The sequence below is a fragment of the Myotis yumanensis genome, unplaced genomic scaffold, assembly GCF_028538775.1.
Source record: "Myotis yumanensis isolate MYYU_CA2020_CCGP unplaced genomic scaffold, mMyoYum1.0.hap1 SCAF_6, whole genome shotgun sequence".
Taxonomy (NCBI): Eukaryota; Metazoa; Chordata; class Mammalia; order Chiroptera; family Vespertilionidae; genus Myotis; species Myotis yumanensis.
In genome coordinates, this window is record NW_027223757.1 from 35,766,518 (window position 1) to 35,791,007 (window position 24,490).

Sequence of the window (24,490 nt, forward strand, 5' to 3'; positions counted from 1 at the left end):
TCAGTAAACAACTGTGTGACTGGGGCTCTGCCAGCACAGTTGGTGTCACACTACTGTTAATCGAAACCATCCCTTCGGCGAGGTCCCTTAAGGTCATAAAGTGGGCACTCCAAAACAGGATCTGTCCTCTTAGGCTGCGGCATGTTTTCTCTTGTTTCAGAAACGACCATGAACCGAAGCATTCCTGTGGAGGTTGACGAATCGGAACCATACCCGAGTCAGCTATTGAACCCCATCCCAGAATATTCCCTGCAAGAGGGATCAGAACCCCCTGCTCCAAACATAAGGAACATGGTACCCAATGCCTCGTCTGCACTCCAAACCCCTCACCATTCCTCGGAAGACTTTTCTCAGGCTCCCCCTCGCCTGCAACTGGTAAACCACCAGCGACCTGTGTCCCGGCAGATCACCTGCCTGCGCGCTAAAGTCCTGGAGGAGAGCGAAGACAGCTTCTGGAGGAGACATCCGGACCCGGGCAAAGATCTGCCCTCGGACTCCTCCGGGGCCAACGAGCCTAACCCCGAGTCTGTGGTTGGGGCCTTCTCTCCAGAGTATCAGTTTTCATTTAGGGAAAAGCATAATCAATGGCTGGGATCTCCGCTCTCTGCAGCTTCTCCTGACACTGGCCATGGCTCAGGCAAATCAGACCAAAATTTACCTAATGCCTTAGCAGACTCCTCAAGCAATAGCCAAGAGATGGTGCAACGGCCCCAGCCCCACAGGCACCGAGCAGCCCCAGACGTGCCTACCATAGACACGGGGTACAATTCCCAGCCCCAGGATGTCCTGGGCATCAGGCAGCTGGAAAGGCCCCTGCCCCTCACTTCCATGTGCTACCCCCAGGACCTCCCCAGACCTCTCAGGTCCAGGGAGTATCATCCATTTGAACCTCAGAGGCACCCAGCGTGTGCACAGATGCCGCCTCCCCACCTTTCCCCACGGGCTCAGTGGAACCATCAGTACCATCGTCCTGGAGGTCCCATTCACCAGGTGCCATGTAAGTGAGATTTCCCTCCTCTGGACATTGTGGGCTGGGCAACAAAGTAAACGAGGGCCCCAGGTCAGTGCCTCGTATCGCAGATCAGCACAGACCGGTCAGGCAGGATGCAGGGAGGGCATTTTGCTTCTCGTAGGGCTTTCTGTGTGTGGTTGGATTTGCAAGAGGCTTTGGAAGAATGCTTTATCTTAGCCCAAAACCTGTCCCTCTTGGAACCGGCTTCTCTCGGTACCTTTAAGGACAGAAAAGATTCCTCTGTCTAGTTAATTTAACTGAAACCGGCCTAGAGGCAGGAGTATGAACTAATGGACTTCTACAAAATGTACTTGCTGCCCTGATTCTTGGGCATCTGGATTCTTCCTTCTCTGCATGCTTCCTCCCCATCTTAGATTTGGCAGAGAAAGGGGTCTTTAGTAAAAAAAAAATCAGAAGGTGCCAGAATGTCATTGAGACTCTGGATTCATGCCATTACATGAAGATCAAATTGCTCCTGTGATTCTGCTGCTTGAATCCCTTTGGAGACCTGAGCCATCTGCCTCTACCCTGCCTTCCAGCCACACCCCGGACGCAGTCCCCTGACTTGTCTAGCTGTTTCACATCCCAAGTATTTGCCTGTGCTCTTTGCTCTGTCTAGGATGTTCTTTCCCTTCTTGTGCATGTGACCCAGCTCTACACCTCTTCTTTTTCTTTAACAGCTTTATTCAGATCTAATTTACATACCGTAAAGTTCACCTTTTTAAGTGTACAATTCAATGAATTGTAGTCTATTTGCAGAGTTATATGACCATCACCATATATATCTTTTAAGACTTCGCTCAAGTGTTGCCTCTAGAAACCTCCCTAGACCAGTCCCTCCTTCAGGATCTCTGTTGCCTTCGTTTCTGCTTGTCAGGGCCCTAATAACCAGTCTCTCTACCTCTCTTTCCAAAATGCAAGCTTTTGCACATCAATAAAGATGTATTTTCAATCTATAATTCCCCAGCATTTAACACAGTGACTAGCATATCCTAGATTCTCAATAAGTTATTTCTGGATAAGTGAATGAGTGAATAATATGTATCAGTGCATTAAGCATCTCTGAAAGTGATAAAGTCTCAGACTGAGATGGAAGGTTCATCAAAATCCTTGGTATTCAATCTCCACCGAGGCCACTGGAAAATAAAGATAGGGCTTTACAGATCAAACACAGGCCTCTGAGATACAATACTTTTCTTAGCAAATAAACTGTACAAAAAAGCAATTCAAGTGATATAAGAAGAGTCTGTCCAAAGGCCTGACACCTAGCTTTAAAATAAATTATAGAAATAATTACAAATGCTGTAACCAATCAGAGTTTATGTATTATACATGTGCACTTAGTATAACGGTTCCTAAAGTGAATGGAACAGTACAGCAATTAAATGATTTTTTTAAAGGAAGGAAGTAGAGGAATTTAAATTAGGAAAAACAGATGAGAAGGAACATGAGTTTCAGAATAAGGCCAGGAGATGCGAAAACAGCAGGGCTTGCGGAGGAAGAGCCTCTGAGGCCTAAAACTGAGACCCAGAGGGTTGGATGTTGGGAAGTCACCTGACTGGGAGCCTTGGACACCACTGCCTGCTTTGAGCTCCCAGTAATAGGATGTGTGTGGTGGCTGGGGTTCCTTAAATAAGAGAAATGAACTTTGACAGGGTCAGGGTTGCATTTATTTCTCAGTGATTTCCAGGTTAAAAGGGAATACTTTATTAGAATAATACCACAAACTGGTCATAACAGTAATATTTATTCACTCTCAAAATGGAAATATGCCCAAAAGTTCAGTCCATATTTCCATCACCCAAATATAATTCCTCACTGGGTTCTTTGACATATTTACTTCTGTTTCTTTTTTCTTTGTTTACACATTCAATGTAAACTCAAACTAGTTTCCAATGACATTTAGTGCACTACTTTTAACATCATTTTAAAATGCTGCATAGTATTTCATCTGATGGACCTACCAAATTGTTTTATTCTCCATTGTGGGACATTTTAAATAGTTTCCAGTTTTTTATCCAATAAGCAATTACATGACAAACATGATGTACGTTAAGTTGTTATCTGCATTTCTGATGAATTCCTTAGATTAATGTGTAGATGTGTGAATACATCGTGCAGGGCTTTGGGATACTAAGTCCCAAGCAGTTGCTTTTATCTACTAACAGGATATGATGATAGACCAAGAAAGCATTGATTTATTATCATATGAGGGTTCCAGGAAGAAATTCCTATTCGAAAATATTTCTCCTGTTGAAGCCTAAAGTGGCACCATAAGCAATCCAGTCTTTGGAGGTGAGCATTGCCCGCTCTGGGCAGGCTCTTTTCAAACACAAAACTCCTGACTGGGAACACTTTCAGCCTCCAGTACCTTCTGACCTGACTTCTTTCATCAGGTCCCTTCCCTTTGCTTTCTGCGTTATTTCCTTCTATTGAAGGGGAGGGAGGAAGGGGGCACCTAGGATCCTGGGAGTGAAGAGAGGTGATGAAAGGCAGAGAGGAGAGAATTAGGACAGGAAAGGGGAACAATTCACAGAAAATATACAAACGGCCAATAAGCATATGAAACCACGCTTAACGTTACTAAATTTAAGAAAAGTTTATATGTGCAAAAATTTTAAAGATACCTTTTCCCTAATGAGGTGTACATAATTCAAAAACCTTGAACACCATCCAGTGTTAGTGGGTTTTGGAGAAGGGAACACTCCCATCTGCTCTGGGTAGGAGTGCAATGGGTACAGTCTCCCTGAAGGCAGTCCACAAAAGTTAAGTGTGCTTCCCCTTTGGCCCAGCAGTCTCACTGTAGGAACCTACAGAAACACCGAGTGAGCAGGTAAAAATGCGTGCTCAAGGACGGTTGGTAAAGCCTTGTTGCATGAGAGTAAAAATAAAAACGAAAATGCCTATCAATAAGGGGAGAAATAAGTAATCTGTGACTAACATACAGTGGACTAGTAGGCTCCTATTACAGAGTAAAATACACATTCTGACATTTAAAAAAAGATCAAGTGGAAAAGCATGCAGTGTAGATTCTATACATGTTATTTTAAAAAACTTTATGTGTTTAAAAACTACATACCAAAAAATCTGGCCCCAACCGTTAACAGTGATCATGGGAGAAGGGGACGGGGAATTACCAAGAGAGGGGGAGATTTTCCTTCTAACTTCATGCACTTTTGCTACATTTGTTATAGCAAGCAAGTATTACTTTTATAACTAAAAATAAATAAAAGAGAGAAAAAAGAAAAGTAAGGGAAAATGAGAGTGTATAGACAGGCCCACCCTGATTCACCCTGCATATGCCTTGGATCATGGGGAATGGAGTCAGGGTTGGGTCCTTTTTGTCAAGGATGCCCAGGGCTTAGGGTTTTTCTGTGTGGCAATGCGAGCCCAGAATATTTTAGGAGACCACCCCCCCCCCCCCCCGCCCCCGCCCCAATAGCCAAGGCTTCCTGCCAGGTTGCTGTGAGGATTAAATGAGGTAATGTATTAAAGATACTGGGCGAGTGGCTGGCTTATAGTGAGCCCTGAATAACTAGCAGCTCTCAGTTACTGTTATTTAAATTAAAATCCTGCAGCACAGCTCTGCAGAGAGCTCCTCGACTTCCAGATCCCTTTTGCTGGTACAGATTTTAAGTATTCAAAGCATGTGTACAATGCTTAGTTTCATGTCGGGGCTGTAACTGCACTTAATTGCCAACAAAACCACTTCAAAGGAGCTGTTCACCTAAGGGATGCTTGTGCAGTTGGAAACCATGGCTACGTGGTTCTACTCAGCTTTAGAAGAGCATTACTTCCTCATCCGTTAATGAAAATATAAATAAATAATGATCACCACGCAAATGGCATATCTTAGCCTTTGCAAGTTAAAGCAAAAATGGCTACTGGTCTCCCCTTTCATGTTAAAAAAAAAAAAAGTTTTCAAAGCAAGTGGAGAAGTGGAAATAAACCCGTCTCTCCACCCCTCCCCCCACCCCCCTTTGGAGATGGCGGCCTGAGAATCCTTCCAGGGAAGGTCACCAGAATAGAGATCATGACTGCAATCAAATGAAACCCATGATACAAATAAAGTAGAAAAAATTAATGTATTAAATCTAAAGAGGCTTTATTTTACTATAAAATTCTTGCTTTCCCTACTAAGGAGACCGAATAAAATAAAACTGTGGACACATGCCTACTATTGCTCATGTGGACCCCCGAAAAGTGATTATTTGCATGTTAGAATGCACGCACAAATACAAGTAAGGAAAAGACAAACCAGATGGAAGAAATGATCAAGAAAGGAGTTGCCCTCCAGGAACCACAGCTGCTTATAGCTGGGAGCATTCCTGTAACAGTTTATGTTGGCTCTTTTGTTTCCTGGCTAAACTGCATTATATCATAATGTTTTTTGACAACTTGAAAATCAGATTTTATTTTTTCTTTCATAAACTCATCTAATCCATTCTTAATAAGGAAGAAAAATGTTGAATGTTTTGTCTGATAAGCGGAAAACCTCATTAGGATTTGGCTTAAAAATTCCAAGTGGTAAAAACCCAGGAACGTGAAGACCGTGTGTACTCTGACCAAGAGGGTCATAAGATTGACAAATAACCTACCATTCTGGGCGCCCATTTATGATTGTAAGATTTGTGGTGTGTGTTGTGATTAAGACTGCCTCAGAATCGAGGCGTTGCCATGCTAACAAATCATTTGTCTATCACACCACCCACCACCTTCTATTCTTCATCTCGCACAGAATAAACTCTTGATGAAATTTTAGACTGGGGACAAGTTAGTGGGGGAGATATTTTGGGGCAGTAATTCTTAAGTCTACCATGTAGGTGGCTGCCGATTTGCACGCCTCTCCTCACACACTAACAAGTGTGGGTTTGTGTTTCAAAACAGACACCTACAGACACACAGATTTTCTTTCTCTCTCTACTTATTTTGAGCTACTTAAGGGAACTGTATCCTATTTATCTGTGTTCACCAAGGGTCTAGCCATAGAAAATCAATAAATATTTGTTGAATGAATACAAAGAAACCTGCTCCCTACTTCCTGGGGAAAGGAGGAAGACCTAAGCATGAGAGAGCCCCTGTGATATCAAGCCTTGAAAAGGCCGCCTCTAATTGTCTCATGGGGGAAGGGCGAATGGAGGGAGGTCCTTGGGATTTGGAATCAGAACTTGTCCATTCACTTATTAATTTAGTCAATGAATATTTGCCAAGTACTCTGCTAGGCACTGAGTGTACATTGGTAACTACAACACATGGGGTTGTCTTCCACAGTCTACTGGGGAGATAGATAAATAGAAATCAGCAAATAAAATAAATGTAAGTGCTATGAGGGAAATAACCAGGTGTTAGAAGAAACATTAATAGACAGGATGGCAAGAATTTTTTTTTGAGAAGGACACATTTGAGTTGAAACCTAAAGGATGAGAAGGTCAAGGAAGTAGGAGCTTGCTCAGGTACCGAAAGCAGGGCTGCAGCGGCGTGAGCAGGGAGAGACTTGATATGCTAGACAATGATGGATGCAAGGGCCATCGTAAGGAATTTTGATTTGATTCTAAGTTAAACTTCATTAGGAAAACAGAAAATTGAACTCTATAATCCTGAACAAAGAACTTAGAACAGTGCTTGGCATGTATCAAGTACTCAATAAATGTTAGCCGTTATTATATATATAGTACTCACCTAAACTAGTAAGCCTCTGTCAAAATAGCAAAACAATATTATCGAAATTTGAGCAATGAAAGATATTCATCTATCTACTAAGCATAGTTTTTATTTAGCAACTTTCCTACACAACCAGCCAAATTCCAGACAAAACCAAATTCCACTTACAAGAGGGAAACCTTGTATTTGCTATTCCCTCTCATATTCAATATTTCTTTGTTTTAAATAATCAAAGGGCAGCATGAAGGACTGTTCTGTCAGTACCCTAATTTAAAAACTAGATGAGGTGGATCATTTTGTCTGCTCACATAAACCAGTTTAAGTTTTTACCGTAGGTGGCCATTTCAGAAATGAAAGTTACAGCTAATCAAACACTTAGCCCACATGCCTTGGTGATTTTAATGATAAGATTTGTTGCTATGAGACAAAAACGTGTTGTGCGGGAAATAATCTGTTAGAGATCATATGACCTGGATTCAAAGCTTTTGATTAACAGCACTAACATCCGCCTTCTGGAAAAGAAACAAGCCTTATGATTAGAGCTGGGTAGTCCTTTTAAAGCAAATAAAACATTATTAGCTACTTATTAATGGATATTAGAAGCAAACATTATTTCAAATATTAAAAATGTTCAAGCCCACTAACAAAGTTTCTCTTCTTTTTGTTTTTAATGTTTTTATTGACTTCAGAGAGAAAGGGAGAGGGAGAGAGAGACAGAAACATTGATGATGAGAGAGAATCATTGATCGGCTGCCTCCTGTGCACCCCACACTGGGGATCGAGCCCACAACCCAGGCATGTGCCCTGACTAGGGAATCGAACAGCTTAACCACTGATTCACGCCAGCTGGGCAATTTTTCTTTTTTTACCTTGTCTTTCTTCTTCCTACTTTCAGAGAGAGACACACACACACACAAAAAAAAAAGACAGCTAATGAGAGTGATCTAGATCAGTGGTCACCAACCTTACGGACCTCATGGACCACCAGTGGTCTGCAGACCACCGGTTGGCAACCACTGATCTAGATTACCCAAGACCTAGCAGGCAGAGGGTGAATGGCTTCTCTTTCAGTGTGTGTGTGTGTCTGTGTATGTGTGTGGAGTTGGCTTTGTAACTGCTTAGTCTTCATTCATTCATTTATTGAGCATCTCCTGGTGCCAGCACTGTGCTTAGAGATGTGATGGCAAACAGACACAATCCATGCTTTCACAGGATGCTAGGAGGGAAGGCAGACAAGAAGTTGACAACAATCATGCTTACTTCCACAAACACATGCTAAGTGCTATGGAGAAAGTAAAATGGGTGGGGGTAGGGTAGGGTAGGGCAACTGGGTGAAGGGGTGATATCCGAGCCTCTGGGCCCTGAATAGCAAGAAGTTGATCTGTAAAGATACAAGGCAAAAACATTCTGGGCAGAGAGGATGCCAACTCAAGGGCCAAAGGTGGGGACAAGCTTGGGGTGTTTAAGATGAAGAATGATGGCCATGATGGTAGTTGGGGCTTGGTGAGCGTGTGAGAGCATCATAGGAGATAAGGCCTAGAAGGACTGGGATCGGATCGTACAGGGTGGATTTTAAGTGCAATGGGATCTTTGGACAGCCTGGTTGTACCTACAGCTGGTTTTGTAAATGGTCCATTCATGCCAGATTCATCTACAAGCAGGGCAGGCTTCTGCCTGGTGGCCTGATGGCAGGGATGCTTTCTCTAGCTGGGGAAAGGAGCAGCAGTCGTGACCTCCCTGTTGGCCTAAAACTCCAATTGGCCATCTGGACCCCTGGAATATATCTGACCTGCCCAGGGAAGCTGTAAAAGCAAAACCTGCCTAGTGTATCTTGTCCTAGAACACAGGGGCCTCTGTAGTCCCATCTCCCCATTCTTAGACTTGCTCTCAAATCATGGTCTCCTTTATCAGCTGGAGGCTGGGATAGACCATTTAATCCTATTCCTCTTTCTTAAGCCCCTAATGTCATGACCAGTCCTAAACAATTGTAGGGCAAAGGCTACAGTCAGGGCCAGGAGACAACCTGGGTTGGAGGAGAATAGTCACTTTTGCCAGAGGACACATGACAGGAAGGACCTGCTAGTGTCACAGGTCAAAGCAGACAATAGATTGAATCCAGGGAATCTGACCACGAGTGACTGGCTTGGGCACATTTCCAGGGCCACACAGGCAAGTTTGCTGCATTCAGACAGCGGAGACCTGAAGGGAGCCACACTAGTGAACACACAGGTTGTTTGTCTTCTTTTCCGTATTTGAGGACATTATTCCCCTGGATGTTCCCCTGGAAACTTGAATGGCGTCTGACTACCTACTGAACTAGGAATTCAATCATTAGCCACACATTCTCACCCTCTACATTCTGGTTCCAACCTACCTTGTCTGTTACTGTATTGCTTGCTTGCAAATTTGATTTCACTTTACATCCCTGCCTGTATCCTACCTACAGTGGGAAAACTCGATTATTACTTTCATTATCAGAAAATGAATAAAGATATATATGTTCATATATTCTGAGAAACAGGTTCCTTCTTGCTCTAACTAGCTATGCCTCCTAGATATCCAACTTCTTACAAGGGCAGAGGTCGCAATGCTTGGCTCACAGGAGGTGTTCATGGTTAGTTTTGCAGGGTTACCCATGTAGCTCTCTCCAGTCTCCTCAGAGGCTGGGCACATCCTCACCTCTCAGATTTCCCACACTTGAGCCCCTTTGGGCCTGGGCAGTTCCCTCAGAGCTTTCCTCTCTCACCTGTACTGGGTCCCCTGCATCCCTCTTCTGGCCTTCCGTGCTCTTCTCCCACCTGGACAGGCTGCCCTTCTTCCCTTGAGACTTGCTGCTCCTAGGCTGGGCTGGGACCAACTTTCTCCGAGGTTACACATTCACATAAGTCACTGCCAGCCCTGGCTGTGCTGAGCCCTGCCCTCTTCTAACCGCCCTGGCCTCAAGTGCATGTAGGCTTTAGCACGAAACGACCAAGAAAGTTGGGTGGTATTGCCAACTGGTTGGCTGCTTCCCAGAGATATGCGCCAAGTTTTCATTCACTTATTTCTTGGTAAGAGAAAGTGGTGTGTGTGTGTGTGTGTGTGTGTGTGTGTGTCCACTTGGGGAAAGAAAAGGAAAGAGCAGTGATTCTTTATCTATTATGGGGACAATTTCTCCTGGCTCTGGGTTCTGGTGATGGGGAGGTTTTTCATGGTTGGATTATCCTAAGTAACTTATTAAAATGGGGGCCTGGATGGTGCTTTGCATTTTCCAACTAGAGCATCAGACTCACGATTTCACAGATGTTTTTATTTTGGAAAACAAAACTACAACGACTCAATTTAATGAAAACTATCAAGTAAATGTGCAGAAATATGACAAACATTACAGAGGTGGTAACTGATATCTGGAACCCTCAGTTGGTATCAAGACAAAAAATTGCACTGAGCTTACCTCTCCTTTCACACGAAGGGACTAGAGTCAGTCTTCCCTGTTCTCTTGGCTGTCTTCTCCGACAGATGGCCAGGACTACCCTCGAGCAGCCTACCAGCAAGTGATCCAACCGGCTCTACCTAGACAGCCCCTACCTGGAGCCAGCGTGCGAGGCCCGCACCCTGTGCAGAAGATCATTCTGAATTATCCCAGCCCCTGGGACCAAGAAGAGAGGCCCGCACAAAGAGACCATTCCTCCCCAGGGCTCCTGAGATATCAGTGAGTATTACAGAACCAACTTGCAGACAGTTTTAAAATGAAAAAAGAAATGCTGTCAATGCAATCGAGAGCATAAAACTCTGTTGGTTTACTACCCAGGTTAGTGGCCAAGCCACAGAGTGGAACACCCCACACAGACTTTTCAGGTCAGAAGGAAGCGGAAGCTGGTTGACAAGAATCTCTTTACCAGACATATAAAGCCACTGATGACCGTTCAAAATTTCTTGAAAGAAAGGCTCCTAAGATGCTAAGTCACACTTGCTTCTTTTACCTTCAGTTCAAATAATAGTATTAAGTAAAATGTAAAATGTAGCTTTTAAAGCTACAAGCCCTCTGGCAGAAGAAATATCTAAAATTCTAAGGAAAACAAAATTTAAGCATCTTTATGAAACATATTTGGTGTTGATTAGGGGAAGAATAATAATTTCTAAAATAAACATTTATTTTGAAATAATTTTAGATTTATAGAAGAATTGCAAATATAGCACAGAGTAATTGCTTTTCTAACATCAATTTAAGCCTGCTATGGTCTCGTTGGATTTATTTGATCATTTTAGGGCAGCGGTTTTCAACCAGTGTGCCGCAAGAGTTTTTAAAACATGCACAACCTGACTATTTACAGGGGGCACAGACTTCTTTTCCTTTAGATTGTCAAATAAACCAACAACAGGCAACACAATAATAGCTGTCCAGTGTGAATGAATCAAAATTATACAATTTTTTTGTCAGATCGCTGCAGAATTTTAGTAATTAGTTTATGTGTGCCATGAGATGAAAAAGATTTTTTAAAAAATATATTTTATTGATTTTTTACAGAGAGGAAGGGAGAGGGATAGAGAGTTAGAAACATCGATGGGAGAGAAACATTGATTAGCTGCCAAGGGCATGTACCGCAACCAAGGTACATGCCCTTGACTGGAATCGAACCTGGGACCTTCCAGTCTGCAGGCTGACGCTCTATCCACTGAGCCAAACCAGTTAGGGCGAGATGAAAAAGATTTAACATTGCTGTTCTGGGGTCATGGAGAATAAGCCTAGGTAATGAAGCTAATTCTCCTCTTCCTGATAATTTGAAAGAGAACATTAATACAGAACGTTTACTCTGTCATTATTCTTCATGATTTTGTTTTTACATTGAAGTTTTTTTTAATATTATCAAGGCCTTAAGATTTCTTTATTAGATGAGCATTTGTCTTTTATAACAACCAAACAACTTTGGGCATAAAGTTATTTAATGCAAAAGGGATATGGAATTAGATTCCCATTAGATGAAGGCATATTTTATAAGAATTTTTCTCTGGATGAATAAAAACAACTTCCTCAAATATTCATATTTTAGAAATATAGTATAGTTTGGATTCTGTGTCATTTTCTTTAAAATCCTATTGTATAAAGTTTCTTGCATATTTTACTCTTTTAGGTAAAAATATGAAAACATAAGCAATAAGCCATATAAAAATGGCATATACACATAGATTTTGTAATCAAAACATTTTTAAAATTTTAAAATAATCTCAAACACAAAACAAATAGAAACATATATGTTCCCACTACCTCGATTTTTAAATGTTAACATTTGAATCAGAGCTTTTTTAAAGGGAAAAAACTTAGTCCCCTTATCAGTTAGGATTCAGTTACAGAAAACAACTCTAGCAATTTTAAGCAGAAGGGCTTTACCTTGGGGACTGGGTGCTTACAACATTATTGGGTTGAAGGAGCAAACTTTAGGTTGGGCTTCCAGGAATGATACCAGAGCAACACCGCAGACCAGGACACCAAAGGGGCTGCTTCCAATGTGAGGGTCAGAGAGGCAGAGAACCAGACCGTCGCTGTGGAGCTCTCCACTCATGGCCACACTGCACAGTACAATCCAGAACCAGGTAGCCGCCAGCACTGCAGCTACTGATGCGTTCAGTGCCCGCTAGATCTGCACTGGCCACACCGGAGGCCCATGCCCTGGCCTTGACACTGCAGAGCACAAGCCACAGGAGTATAGCAGAAGCACAACCTGCATTTCCTCTGCTTCCAAATCTCACATGAGTGTGTCTCATGGTTCTTCTCAGCAGAATGTTTGTGGGAATATTGGCAACCAAAACCAAGTGGTAGAAACTTTCTGAAAGGATCTTCAGGATCAGATTTTCATCCCTCTGTTAACAACATTAATACTTTTAAAGCTACATGGCCTTTTCTACTTTTTGATACGTAATCAGATGTTATCTATCATGAGCTAAAAGTCCTTTTTATCAGAATGCCTGTAACACCAGCCTTGCACCACCATTATATTATGTTTTACTGGTGACCTCCTCAGCCCTGTGCATGAGACTCATCTTCCCAATTAGACAGTCCTTGAATCGAGAAATCAAATTCTGCTTCCCTTATGCGACTCCTAGCACCTGCCCTATAGCTTATTGACCAAAACTTCATGAGCAACCCTTATCCCTCTGGCTCAGAAAAGAACTGGAAGCAGAGGAGAAAGATAGCTCACTGGTATCTTCCCATAGTTCTTAAAGCCTTCCTATTCCTCAAGGTGCACCTTTGTTGAAAATGAAAATTTTATTGTTGTACATGTATTCCTTCCCAGGGACCAGCCATATAACCAGCCACCAAAACGAGCTGGAGCTCCTGAGGAGTCCTTGGAGTGTCCTGCCGAACTGAGACCACAGGGTCCCCAGGCTCTGTCTCCAGCTGCTGTCCCTAGACCCCCTAGTAACCCTCCAGCCAGAGGAACTCTGAAAATAAGCAATTTACCAGAAGAATTACGTAAGTTGTTTGCAATGGTTTCTCCTCCTCCTCCTCTCCCTCCTCCTCCTCCTTCTCCGGTTTTATACTTTGAGAGTATTTCATGATTATTCATCCATTATCTTGGATATTTTTCAAGTAAATAAAATTTACTTTTTTGCTTTTTGCTAAGAAAGTGACCGACATTTTGTATGTATGTGTTTGGTGATTCCCACACTACCAGAGGTACTCACAAAGTGCTTATCACTAGGTTTTCTTAACCATTCAACTCCAACAACAAATAACCCCGATGCTTTTTCCTTCTTCTAAATGATGCTCTTGAGGGAACTTGTCCCTGAGTAAGTTGATTGGATGCCCACATGGTATTGGCCAGGAACCTAACTTCTCACCATAAATTAGCAGCAGCCATCAAGAACGAGGTCGTTTCCTGTAGGAATGAGCAGTCTTATTGGGAAAAAAGCAGTCTCACATTCTCCATGCTGCCTTACAACCAAATGCAAACTAAGCCTTTTTTTTTTTAAAGAAATATTTGACTACGTGTCAGGTGATAATTCTTTTTCCACATTTTGCAGTCAGAAACAAAAATGTTGAAATATCACCAAAATGTCCTCATATTAAGGTCAGTCAGGACAGTAAGTTCCACGAATCTTAGGAAAACAGCCACTATTTGTGAAATTGTTATATCCTGCTGTGCTTGCTAAGGAAGCTCAGGTAATTCTAGGAAGTCCTGTCTAAATCTAGGCACTTCTTTGAACCAAGCTTGAAAATTAAGCCTTTTGCATTGGTACTAATTCCTATTGGGGATCTATGCTCTTTAGTCCTTTAGAAGTTGAACGATCTCTAATACAATGATCCAGTGTTGTTTTTCATTCAAAAAAACATGTTTAATCTCCTTAAAGTCTTACATTATAATTTTGAGCATTTCTGGAGCATGGATGCTACCCTGCATAGGATATAGGCCTGGTGTCAGTATGTAGATCATATTTGTTTTACCATAATTCATAAAGGGAGTCCTAAAATTATTACATAGGAATTTGTTGAATATAAAGTGTTGAGAAGAAAAGAAATTGAGTGCCATCAATATACCTGGCTGCTTAAAAGAGCCAATATGACCATTGTACACACTTCCATTTGAGAGGTGGGTTTCAGAAAACAAGAGCCTAAGCATAGATTAATATAAAAGACTCATATTTTCTCTCCAGCTCCACTTTCTTCTCCACCCTCTGCCCCAGGGGCTTCCTGAGATATAGCGGGTTCATTCCAGACTAGAAACCAACACAGAGAGATTGTTCATCTCTCATATTAACGCGCTAGCCAGATAATTTCCCCAAGGCATAAGCCTGAGAAAACACTGGTTCTCACGCTGCCTGGGTCAAGTGTGTAGGCACAATACTGTCTGTCGCCCTAGGCTGACCTAGGGAGGCGCGAGGGAGGCCGAGAGCTGGACCGCCTAGAGGCAGTGACTCTCCTTCAAGCTACTGAGATTTTACTAACATTGCTGAGTTGTGCTTTAGTCTACTCCAACTTCCTGGCCTTTCCCCCACCACTGAGGGGATGGGGAGGAAGGAGGGAGAGGGAACATTTTCCCTCTCCCCTCACTTGCTCTTGTCAAGCAAGAGTTCAAGGCAGCAGAGAGCATCACAAGATCAAAGGAGGACACCACAGGGTGGCCCCATAGCAAGACTCAGCTTCTTGGCCTGCTGTGAGAGCATTCCTTAGGCACAGTGCCAAGTGTCTATAAGAAACCAGGTGGTGTCCTGATTTTAAGGACATGCAGGTTCTGGGTGACGGATTTTCTGCTAATGCATCGTGTGGTTTTTCAGAAGACCTCTCAGCTTGGCTCAACCTGCCCGCGCTCTCCCCTGTGCCTCTGCTTTCCACGCACCATGAGCAGTCTGCACGCCCTGGGACAGACCCCCTGCTCCTTTGGGCCTGCGATCTATGTCCTGAGGACAGCAGTCCACACTGCTGCAGGCATAGACCCTTAGACCAACCCCCACCCAGAGGTTTCCCTTTATTATTCTAGAAGAACAAAAGACATTGCATACAATTTACATGTATTGTTCATAATACACGTATTATTTGACTAGTTTCTAATAAATGTGAAAAATCTCTCTTAGGGAAAGTCTTTATCACTTATTCTGTGGACACAGCCATGGAGGTGGTGAAATTCGTGAACTTTTTGCTGGTAAATGGCTTTCAAACTGCAGTAAGTATTGTATCCAAAGAGGAGACTGAACAATTAAAGTGAGTACAGGAAAAGAAAAGCACAAAAGGAGACAAATGATAAATAGCTGCCGATGTTTTAAACTAAATGATCTGATTTACGTGACTATGAACTAAATGCTTATGAATTTAGGTGACTATTTTCTGGATTTTAAAGTCTCTAGCATGTCTTCCCTGCGAGAACCTCTGAGCAGCCCCAAGGGCGTTAATGCCGAGCCCAGACGCGGCCGACCCCTGGCCTGAAGGAAACGCCAGCCTCTTGCTGCACTTTGTCCCTTTGCCCTCTTTCACCCGCTTCGGTTGTGCTTCCTGTTGCAGGAGGCGGCAGGCTTCCCCCGCTTACTTTACAGGGTCCTTTGTTGTGCTGGGGGGTTTGAGGCAGAAGCCTGCAGCCTGGGCCCCCGCCGTGCACAGCTGCCATCTCACACCCGGATGCAGCGGTGATGCTTCTACCGCAGGGCCAGGTTCTCGGCTGGTCTGGTTCTAAGGGAGGGAGACAACCCAGCCCTGCGGTCCACTGTGATCTTGGCCCGAGAAATCTCAGGAAGCACACGCTCCTCAAGTCCCCCTGTAGTGCCTTGCCACCGCTTCAAGCCATGTAAGCTTTTCTTGACAGTAAATAAAACATCACAGGAGCCTACGTGGAAGACTGGCTTTCCTCAAACACTGAGGCCACTTCTTTTCCTCCCCGAGGCCTGCTCTGGGTATGCAGTGACAGTGAATTCTGGAGCGTGGCAAAAAATTAAGGGGAATGTCTAAGGATAGGAAGGTTGACGGATAAGGAGGGAACACTTAGTAAATAAAAATGTCCATTTGCAAGATTATCTGACATCATTTAACAAGGGTTTTTACTTGAATTTTTTCTCTATTCTATGATTTTTTTAAAAAATACAAGTGTTTAAAAGTTTAAAAAAGCATACAATTTATACACTCCAACTTCATGACTATATTAGAGACCAACATTTCAATTTCTCATTTCTGGAATAAGCAAGTGCTGTGGCAACCGTGACATAAAGTCAAATTACAGGACATAAGGCCAACATGTCAGAAAAGGCCTTACTTTTGGTCATTTCCAAATAAGCATACGGATTTTCCTGGGAGAAGAGGACAGGTTTTTGTGACCTAAACAACCAGAGGCTGCTGAGGCAGAATTTAAATCTCTCCTTGACCTCACCTCTGCGAAGCCCTGAGGTAGAGTCACGAGCCCAGTCCTGGCGGCTCACTACTAGACTGATGCACTAAGACCTCCTCAGTGGTGAGAAAGCTTCATGGGTAATTCAAGGAGAGTTTTTTAAAGGGACTGTTTTGGGAATATCCTGGGACAGCAAAAGCAGGGACTTGCTACCACCCCTAGGTCTAAAGAGGCAAGGAGCAGTGGTTATAGCAACCTGAGCAAGGGTGGCTGTAGTGGTTTGCTAGGGCTGCTTTAGGGAAAGTGCCACAGACTGGGAGGCTTAAACAACAGAAATTTACTTCCTCACAGTTCTGGAGGCTAGAAGTTCAAGCTCAAGGCGTCAGCAGGATTGATTTCATGCTGAGGCTTCTTCCTTGGCCTGTAGTGGCCATCTCCTTCTGCCTTTCTCTGTGTCCTATTCTCCTCCAGTAAGGACGCCAGTCATATTGGACCAGAGACCACCCATGTGACCTCATTTACCTTGATTACCTCTTTAAAACTCCTATCTCCAAACACATTCACATTCTGAGGCACTGGGGGTTAAGACTTCAACATGATCTCGGGGGGAGAGGGTACAATTTGGCCCATAACAGCGGCCACGTGGAAAAGTTGGCCTGACAGAGCTGTGGACTTTGGCAGAGATCTGGAGAGACAAGTGGAAGATAGCCAGTACATTGTGCCTCCTGGAATGTCCAGCTCACAGCAGGGAATAATTTAGGTGCTGGGATAATCATTATCATCATTTATTGAGTATTTACATCACACCTGGCACTATGATATGCCTTTTCCATGTTAACTCATTTTAATCCTCACAACCACCCTAGAAAGTACATTTATTAACCACCTATTACAAATGAAGGTAATAAAACTTAGAGAATTTTAGTAATGTTTCCAAACTCATGCAAGTGGGAAGTGCAGAAGCCAATCATAGAACCAAGAGTGGAGCCAAGTTGTCCATCTATTCTCAGCCCCAACATTATGGGGCTTCTGACCTGTAGAACAGAAATGGATTGCTGACGCAGTAACAGAGAGTCACAAAAGCTTTCTCAAGATTACTTAATGTAAGTCATTGGACAACAGACATTTTAAAGCAGCAAATGGTCATTTTTAATGTGCCATCAGTAAAGAAACATTCTGAGCTCACATTATGTACCATATGTATCTGCCAGTTTGGTGAACATGAAGCATTATCTCGTTCTAGGAAGCTTGGGACCAGGTTGAAGAAATAAATGAGACATTTAGTAAATGAAAGAATGTTACAATAATGTGTGTGTCACAATGGGGTAGAGTTTGGTGAGGTGAGGAGGAGGAAGTCGGTGTGTGGGGAGGACTCAGAGAGCAGGGGGCTAGCAATGTGCTTTTTGGTACAGTGCCAGGGCAGGGCACTTGGGGAGGAGAAAGGTGAGACTAGATTGTAGATGCCATGGACAGCTTGCTGACCCCATCCGTCCTAAATAGTGGAATGACATTTAAGACAACTGATCTGGGAGCAAGTGGTGTGGCTGAATCAACTAACACCTCCTCAGGACACTGGACCTGAGTCACCCATTCCAGCACATAATCCTCCTTCCAATCAAGAGCACCTTGTACACACTCACTACCCTCTGGCTACAGGACAGGTCTGAGCCCAAGAACGGCCTGACATTCAGGCTACGGTAAAACAGAAAACAACTAACTTTTCTCCCCTTCCTATACTCCTTCAGAGACTTTATATGTCTTTTCAAGGCCAAAGAGGTCTACTTCTTGATTTTCATCATAAACCGTTTCCCACCATCTTAGTAATTGTTTTTGTGACTATTCCTTGGATTTGATCCAAGTTTCATGCAATCGTTTTTAAACATATAGATTGAAACTGGACATAATACAGTAAAGATGACCTGGCTAATGCAAGTAAAGCACCACATTTATATCTCAATACTTGCACACCATGTAGCCATTAAAATGTTCCAGAATCATGTTTTCCTTTCAAATTTTATATATATATATATATATATATATATATATATATATATATATATTTACACTAATAAAAGAGAAACATGGTAATTAGCAAACGACTGCTACCCTTCCCATTGGCTAATCAGCATATCCTTATGCAAATTAACTGTCAGCCAAGATGGCGGCCGGCAGCCATGCACTGAAGCGAACAGGGAGGCTTGCTTGCTCCAGTGATGGCAGACTCCAACGTTCCCCGCCTGACTTGCCGGCCTCTCAGCTGCAACTCTAAGCAACTATGTTGCAAATATAGAAACTAAACAAAACCCCAGAAACCGGCTTTCAGTCAGCCGGGCTTCAGCCAGCCGGACCGCAACATTGTATCAAATACAGAAGGTAAAGGCCAGAAACCTGCTTTCAGCAGCGAGGCCTCAGAGCTAAAGTTGGCCCAGAATAGAAAAGAAAAAGAGAAAAAAAGGAGCAGTTGGGAGCTTCAGTCACCCGCCAGCCGGAAAACGGCCCTCAGCCCCTCAGCCAGACTGGCCAGGCACCCCAGTGGGGACCCCCACCCTGATCCAGGACACCCTTCAGGGCAAACCAGCTGGCCCCCACCCGTGCACCAGGCCTCTATTCTATATAGTAAAAGGGTAATATGCCTCCCAGCACCGGGATCAGCGGAGCCGCGAGGCCTCCCAGCACCAGGATCAGCGTGACAGGGGGCAGCGCCCAAACCCCCTGATCGCCCTGCGGCTCTGTGTGTGACAGGGGGCGGGGCCACAACGTCCCTATCTGCCCTGCTCTGTTCGTGACAGGGGAAGGCGCCCCAACCCCCTGATCGGCCCTGCTGTGTGACAGGGTGCGGCGCCCCAACCACCCCCCCACAGGCCCTGCTATGTGTGTGACGGGGTAGAGCCATAACTTCCCCATTGGCCCTGCTCTGAGTGTGACAGTGGCGGCGCCCCAACCCCCTGATCGGCCCTGCTCTGTGGGTGATAGAGGGCGGCGCCCCAAACCCCCTCACGGGCCTTGCTCTGTGTGTAACGGGGTAGAGCCATAACCTCCCCATTGGCCCTGCGCTGAGTGTGACAGGGTGCAGTGCCCCAACCCCCTGATCTGCCCTGCTCTGTGTGTGACAGGGGGCAGTGCCCCAACTCCCCTATCGGCCCTACTCTGTGAGTGACAGGGGGGAGCTCCTCAACCCCCTGATCGGCCCTGCTCTGTGCATGACAGGGGGGAGCTCCTCAACCCCCTGATGGGCCCTGCTCTGTGAGTGACGGGGGCAGTGCCCCAACCCCGATTGACCCTGCTCTGTGTGTGACAGGGGGTGGCGCCGCAACCTCCCCATTGACCCTGCCTTGAGTGTGACAGGGGGCAGTGCCCCAACCCCCCAATCGGCCCTACCCTGAGCGTGACTGAGGGTGGCATCGCAACCTCCCGATCCGCCCTACTCTGTACATGACATGGGGCGGCGCCCCAACTCCCCATCGGCCCTGCTTTGAGCCTGACCAAGGGGCTGCACCTAGGGATTGGGCCTGCCCTCTGCCACCTGGGAGCAGGCCTAAGCCAGCAGGTCGTTATCTCCCGAGGGGTCCCAGACTGCGAGAGGGCACAGGCCGGGCTGGGGGACCCCCCTCCCACCCCCCACCCCCCAGTGCACAAATTTTTGTGCACCGGGCCTCTAGTATATATATAATTGGTTTGTGTGTTATTGGCTTACATCCAACCTGTTGCCCATGTCTCTCAGGTTTTTAAAACATAATTATTGTGTAGCCAAAGACACATTTTGATGCATGCCTGTATACCCTAATTATGGGTATTAAATAGTTCAATGCCTACTAATATTGAAATAGGGAACATTATTTTTAAATTGTATTTTCTTTAGACTTACACGTTCCTCCCTGCAAAAAGCATGAGTAACTTTTTCTATTTTAAATGCATATAGTCTCATGTTTTCTCTTGCTGTGCATCTAGATAAAGCTTCTCATTAAGAGCTGCTTCCCACATCTTTCCTTGCAGATTGACATTTTTGAGGATAGAATCCGAGGCATTGATATCATTAAGTGGATGGAACGCTACCTTAGAGATGTAAGTACATTTCAAAATCCTGAGTTTATTTTCTGGTGAGAAAGACAATTAGCTTGTGAAGTTATTTTATGAAAGAAGCTCTGGCACACCCACCAAGTCCAAAGCCGAGAAAGTCCCAACAAAGCCTCCCTTGTTGGCAGCCGTGCAAAGACTTGGAGAGGAAGGATGGGGTCGCCCTCCTGGACAGGCACAGGCAGGAAATAACAGTCCAACCAGACACAGGTGGTTGATAACAATCAGAACAAACAATTTTCTGACCAGAAGAGGGAAGGAGGAAATGAAGGCGGGAGTGGGGAGGGAGAGGCAGAATTCAATTTAATCCAAGACCACCCCAAGTGTTGTGTAGGGCTGGGCTGAAGAGCTTTCCCGGCACTTTGTGCTTCAACAAGATAGAAATTGATTGCTGCCAGCATGTCCCTGTGGGCGCTTTAGCTGCTGCTTTGGGGGAGAGAGCGGGTGGGGAGGTCTCAGCAGGCTGGAGCTTTGGGCTTTTCCTTTGTGTGCAGCCTGGCATCTGCTTTGTGTGGAAGGTCTGGTCCTCCTGCTCACGGGCCCTGCCACCAGCAGGGCAGTCAGGGCGCAGTCACTGGCAGCTTCGATCGGCTGTGGGAGGGAGGGCGTTTCATCGTTGGGGCTGCAGAGTCTTTCCACCAAGATGCAGATCACTTGGTGGTTGGGGCTTTCATTAGCCATGGGTTAGTGATGGCTGTGGAAAATGGTGGGCAAAACCGCATCCATTTAGGAGAGCTCCACGCAGAGCCACTTGCTCTGGGTGTGTGCAGGGAGCCGGGCGGGAGGCAGAGGGGAGCAGGGAGACAGCCGTCTGCCTGAGCGGGGCCAGTGCTTTCACGGAGAATGAGCCCAGCCCTCCACCCGCACTGTGTCAGACAATGCACACAGCCCTGCTGGCCGGGTTCCAGCCTGCCTTCACCAAATGGACCGCACGTTACACTTTCATAAACATGCTTTCTCCCTCTCATTAACAGAAGACAGTGATGATAATCGTAGCAATCAGCCCCAAATACAAACAGGATGTGGAAGGCGCTGAGTCGCAGCTGGACGAGGATGAGCACGGCTTACATACTAAGTACATCCATCGCATGGTGAGTGGTGACGGCCCGCAGCACCTCGCCAGTGCTGGAGACAGGCTCTTTCTTCTGTGAAGGCCTGTCCCTCACTAGAGACCAAGCGAAGGCGTGATGCCGGTGAAGAACCCCAGGCAGGAGAGTGGGGGGCTGCTACCTTTGGGGCCTTGGGCAGTTCAGCACTCCTCTGAGACTCAGAGCTCTTGTCAGTAACAAGGGCAGAGGGATCCGTGCTCTAAGTTCCATGATTCTGGAAACAGCTCTGCTGGTTTGATTGTTTACCAAATGTGATGGCCTAGGACAGTAGTCGGCAAACTCATTAGTCAACAGAGCCAAATATCAACAGTACAACGATTGAACTTTCTTTTGAGAGCCAAATATTTTAAACTTAAACTATATAGGTAGGTACATTGTTATTAACTTAATTAGGGTACTCCTAAGGCTTAGGAAGAGCCACACTCAAGGGGCCAAAGAGCCGCATGTGGCTCTCGAGCCGCAGTTTGCCGACCATGGGCCTAGGAGGATCGACAGGCGGGGCAGTGAGGGGCGGGGTTCCTGTGGGGTGTCATATCCTGTCCCCCTCCTTTTCACAGAGGCAGAATAGCCTGGCCAAAAGGACTCGTGCGGTTGGTTCAAAATCACCTTCCTCACGTGTAGGTTGTGTGACCATGGGCCAACTGCTCAAACCTCTCTGTGCCTCCATGTCTCTATTCTTCATCGCTCATCAACTATGGGGTCTGGTCAAACCAAAACCAGGGGGAGACATTTATAGGGAGTTAACTTACTCAGCATCTGATGGAACGTTCTGACGGAAAATAACACCCAGCTTTAGAACTGGCTGTTTTATGGGCTAGCGGTCTTCCTGCTTTCAGCAGTTACAGAGATACTGTGCAGACAGTCACGCTTGACCAGGATGTCAGATGCTCCCATAGTCCCTACTGCGTGCTCATATGTGCTGGGGGTGTGGGTGTTCTGGGCCTCTCCCCACCTCAGACACAGCTTGTCTGCCTTTCTCCGGCTTGTTTGTTTATCAAAGATTCTGAGATTTAAAAAGGCTTGAAGATCACTGGACTAGAACCTGTAAGCCCCATCTCAGTCCTAACATTCCCCAGGGGGCAAGCACCTGGAATGGGCACTGATGAGGCCAGGAGGATGGGCAGGAAGCAGAAGTGGTCCCGATAGAACGGGTGAGCAGCACAAGGCAGGAGGCAGGCAGGCCGGCAGGGGCCTTGCAGCTTTACCTCTGGGGACGCTGACTTAAATCAGGTCTGTCCTGCGGATCAGGAGCACAGGAAAAAGGCAGGGTAGGTGGGTGCTCCCCATCTGGGTCTTCAGGGTCTCTGTCTCCTCTTCTACCAAGTGCCAGCCACATATTTGAGCTCAGAACCAACCCAAAGTAAACGCCAAGGCAAGGTGGTGCGGTCACAGAGGAAGGCCGAGGAGTCAGGGGGCACGTCTCCCTCCTGCTCCATTCTCTCCAGGTCTGACAGCCCACGGGCAGGGCCCAGAGAAGTATAGTTTCTGCCCTGAAAGGTCATGGCTGGCCTGGGAGCTGCCACCCCTTGGCTGTCTGCTGCTACTTGTCTGCGTGGCCTCCAAGCACTCAATGTCCTGTCTGCATCTCTAGGAACCGGGCAGTCCCGAGGGGACAGCTGGTGTGTGGGAAGGGCTCCAGGCCCCGTGAGGTCCCGAGGAAACCTGTGGAGCTCTGCTGGAGTGCTACAGTGCCGGGCAGGAACACGGCTCGGCCCGGAGCTTGTCCGACCGCCCAGCTAAGAGCCAGATTATCACACTCAGTGTCTTGGGCAACGATGTCCTGGGCCCTCCCTCATCAAGGAAGGGGCTGAAGAGGCCAGAGGCAGACGTGCCTTCTGCCCGCCCGACAGCCTTCCTGGTCCCCTCCAGGCAGCAGCAAACTCCTGGACAGGGTGTGAAGAGGTGCCCAGGCGGGGCTGAGTCATAGAGCCAGGACTGCACACAAAGCCAGTATCTGGAAATATGGGCGAAAAACATGCACTCCTGCCGGTGGCCCCTCCACAGGCGGAGCAGCCTGGTGAACAAGCTTATAGTGTCCAGTGCCCTGGGAGTCAGGAACTGCACCCAGTGCTTAACTCTTAACCAGTAAACTGTGCCCTTCCGCTCACGTGTCTGCACTGATGTGGCTGGTGCTTTGAGGGGCGCAGTGCTTTGGTCACTTTAAAACATGCTTTTGGCGTTGTCTGATTCTCAGTGGGAGGTGGTTCTGAGAAAACACCTTGTGGATGACTTGTGTGTTGTGTGGTTGGGCGTGTACGCAAATAAGCGTGAGTGTGGACAAGTGTGAGTTTAGGAGGGGTTTCTTTGGTGAATTCAGTAACGAGCCATCGCCACTGGCACGTCCCTCTCGGTTCTGTTTTTATTCCATGCACGACAAAGACTCCTCCGTAATAAAAATCAATTGGAAGATGAAATAGTTGGAACGCATAATTCCTCTTCTCCCTGTCATCAGAAGCCTGCAAACTTGCTGCTGGTCACAGGATTTGGAAGACTCTGACTCCTCTGTTTGAAAATTCTGGTTTTGATGGAGCTCTGGCAGCTAAAGCTCCTTGGGCCACTGCAGTGTCAGGACAAATGGGAACTGGTGTGGGCAGCCTAAGGCTTGGAAGTCAGACCTCTTCACAACTGACCCCCCAGCCTGCCTTCCTCACCTCCAAGCCCATTCTGTGCTCTAGCTGCAGGGCATTACCTGCTGGTCCCAACCCACTGACTGCTGCCACACGCTGGGCATTTGCTCAGGCCTTTTCTATGCTGAGAACGTCCTTCCCCTCTCCCCCTGCCTGACCACATTCTTCTTCCAGCATCCAAATGACACCTCCCTTGTAACTGTCCTTGTAACTGATGTA

At 45.8% G+C, this 24,490-nt stretch overlaps 1 protein-coding gene across 4 annotated transcripts in view; it reads left to right on the forward strand.

Annotated features, from left to right (window-relative positions):
• Positions 1-24,490, forward strand: part of TRAF3IP2 (TRAF3 interacting protein 2) — a 40,129-nt gene that overhangs the window by 12,062 nt on the left and 3,577 nt on the right. For 3 of the 4 annotated variants that reach the window (XM_070417890.1, XM_070417888.1, XM_070417891.1), the window contains exons 2-7: positions 161-997; positions 10,172-10,364; positions 12,946-13,124; positions 15,224-15,312; positions 20,455-20,523; positions 21,510-21,626. In XM_070417890.1, coding sequence (XP_070273991.1) covers positions 169-997; positions 10,172-10,364; positions 12,946-13,124; positions 15,224-15,312; positions 20,455-20,523; positions 21,510-21,626 — 1,476 coding nt within the window. In that variant the 5' untranslated portion in view covers positions 161-168. The remainder of the gene's footprint in view (positions 1-160; positions 998-10,171; positions 10,365-12,945; positions 13,125-15,223; positions 15,313-20,454; positions 20,524-21,509; positions 21,627-24,490) is intronic. The other variant, XM_070417889.1, reaches the window with a different exon arrangement.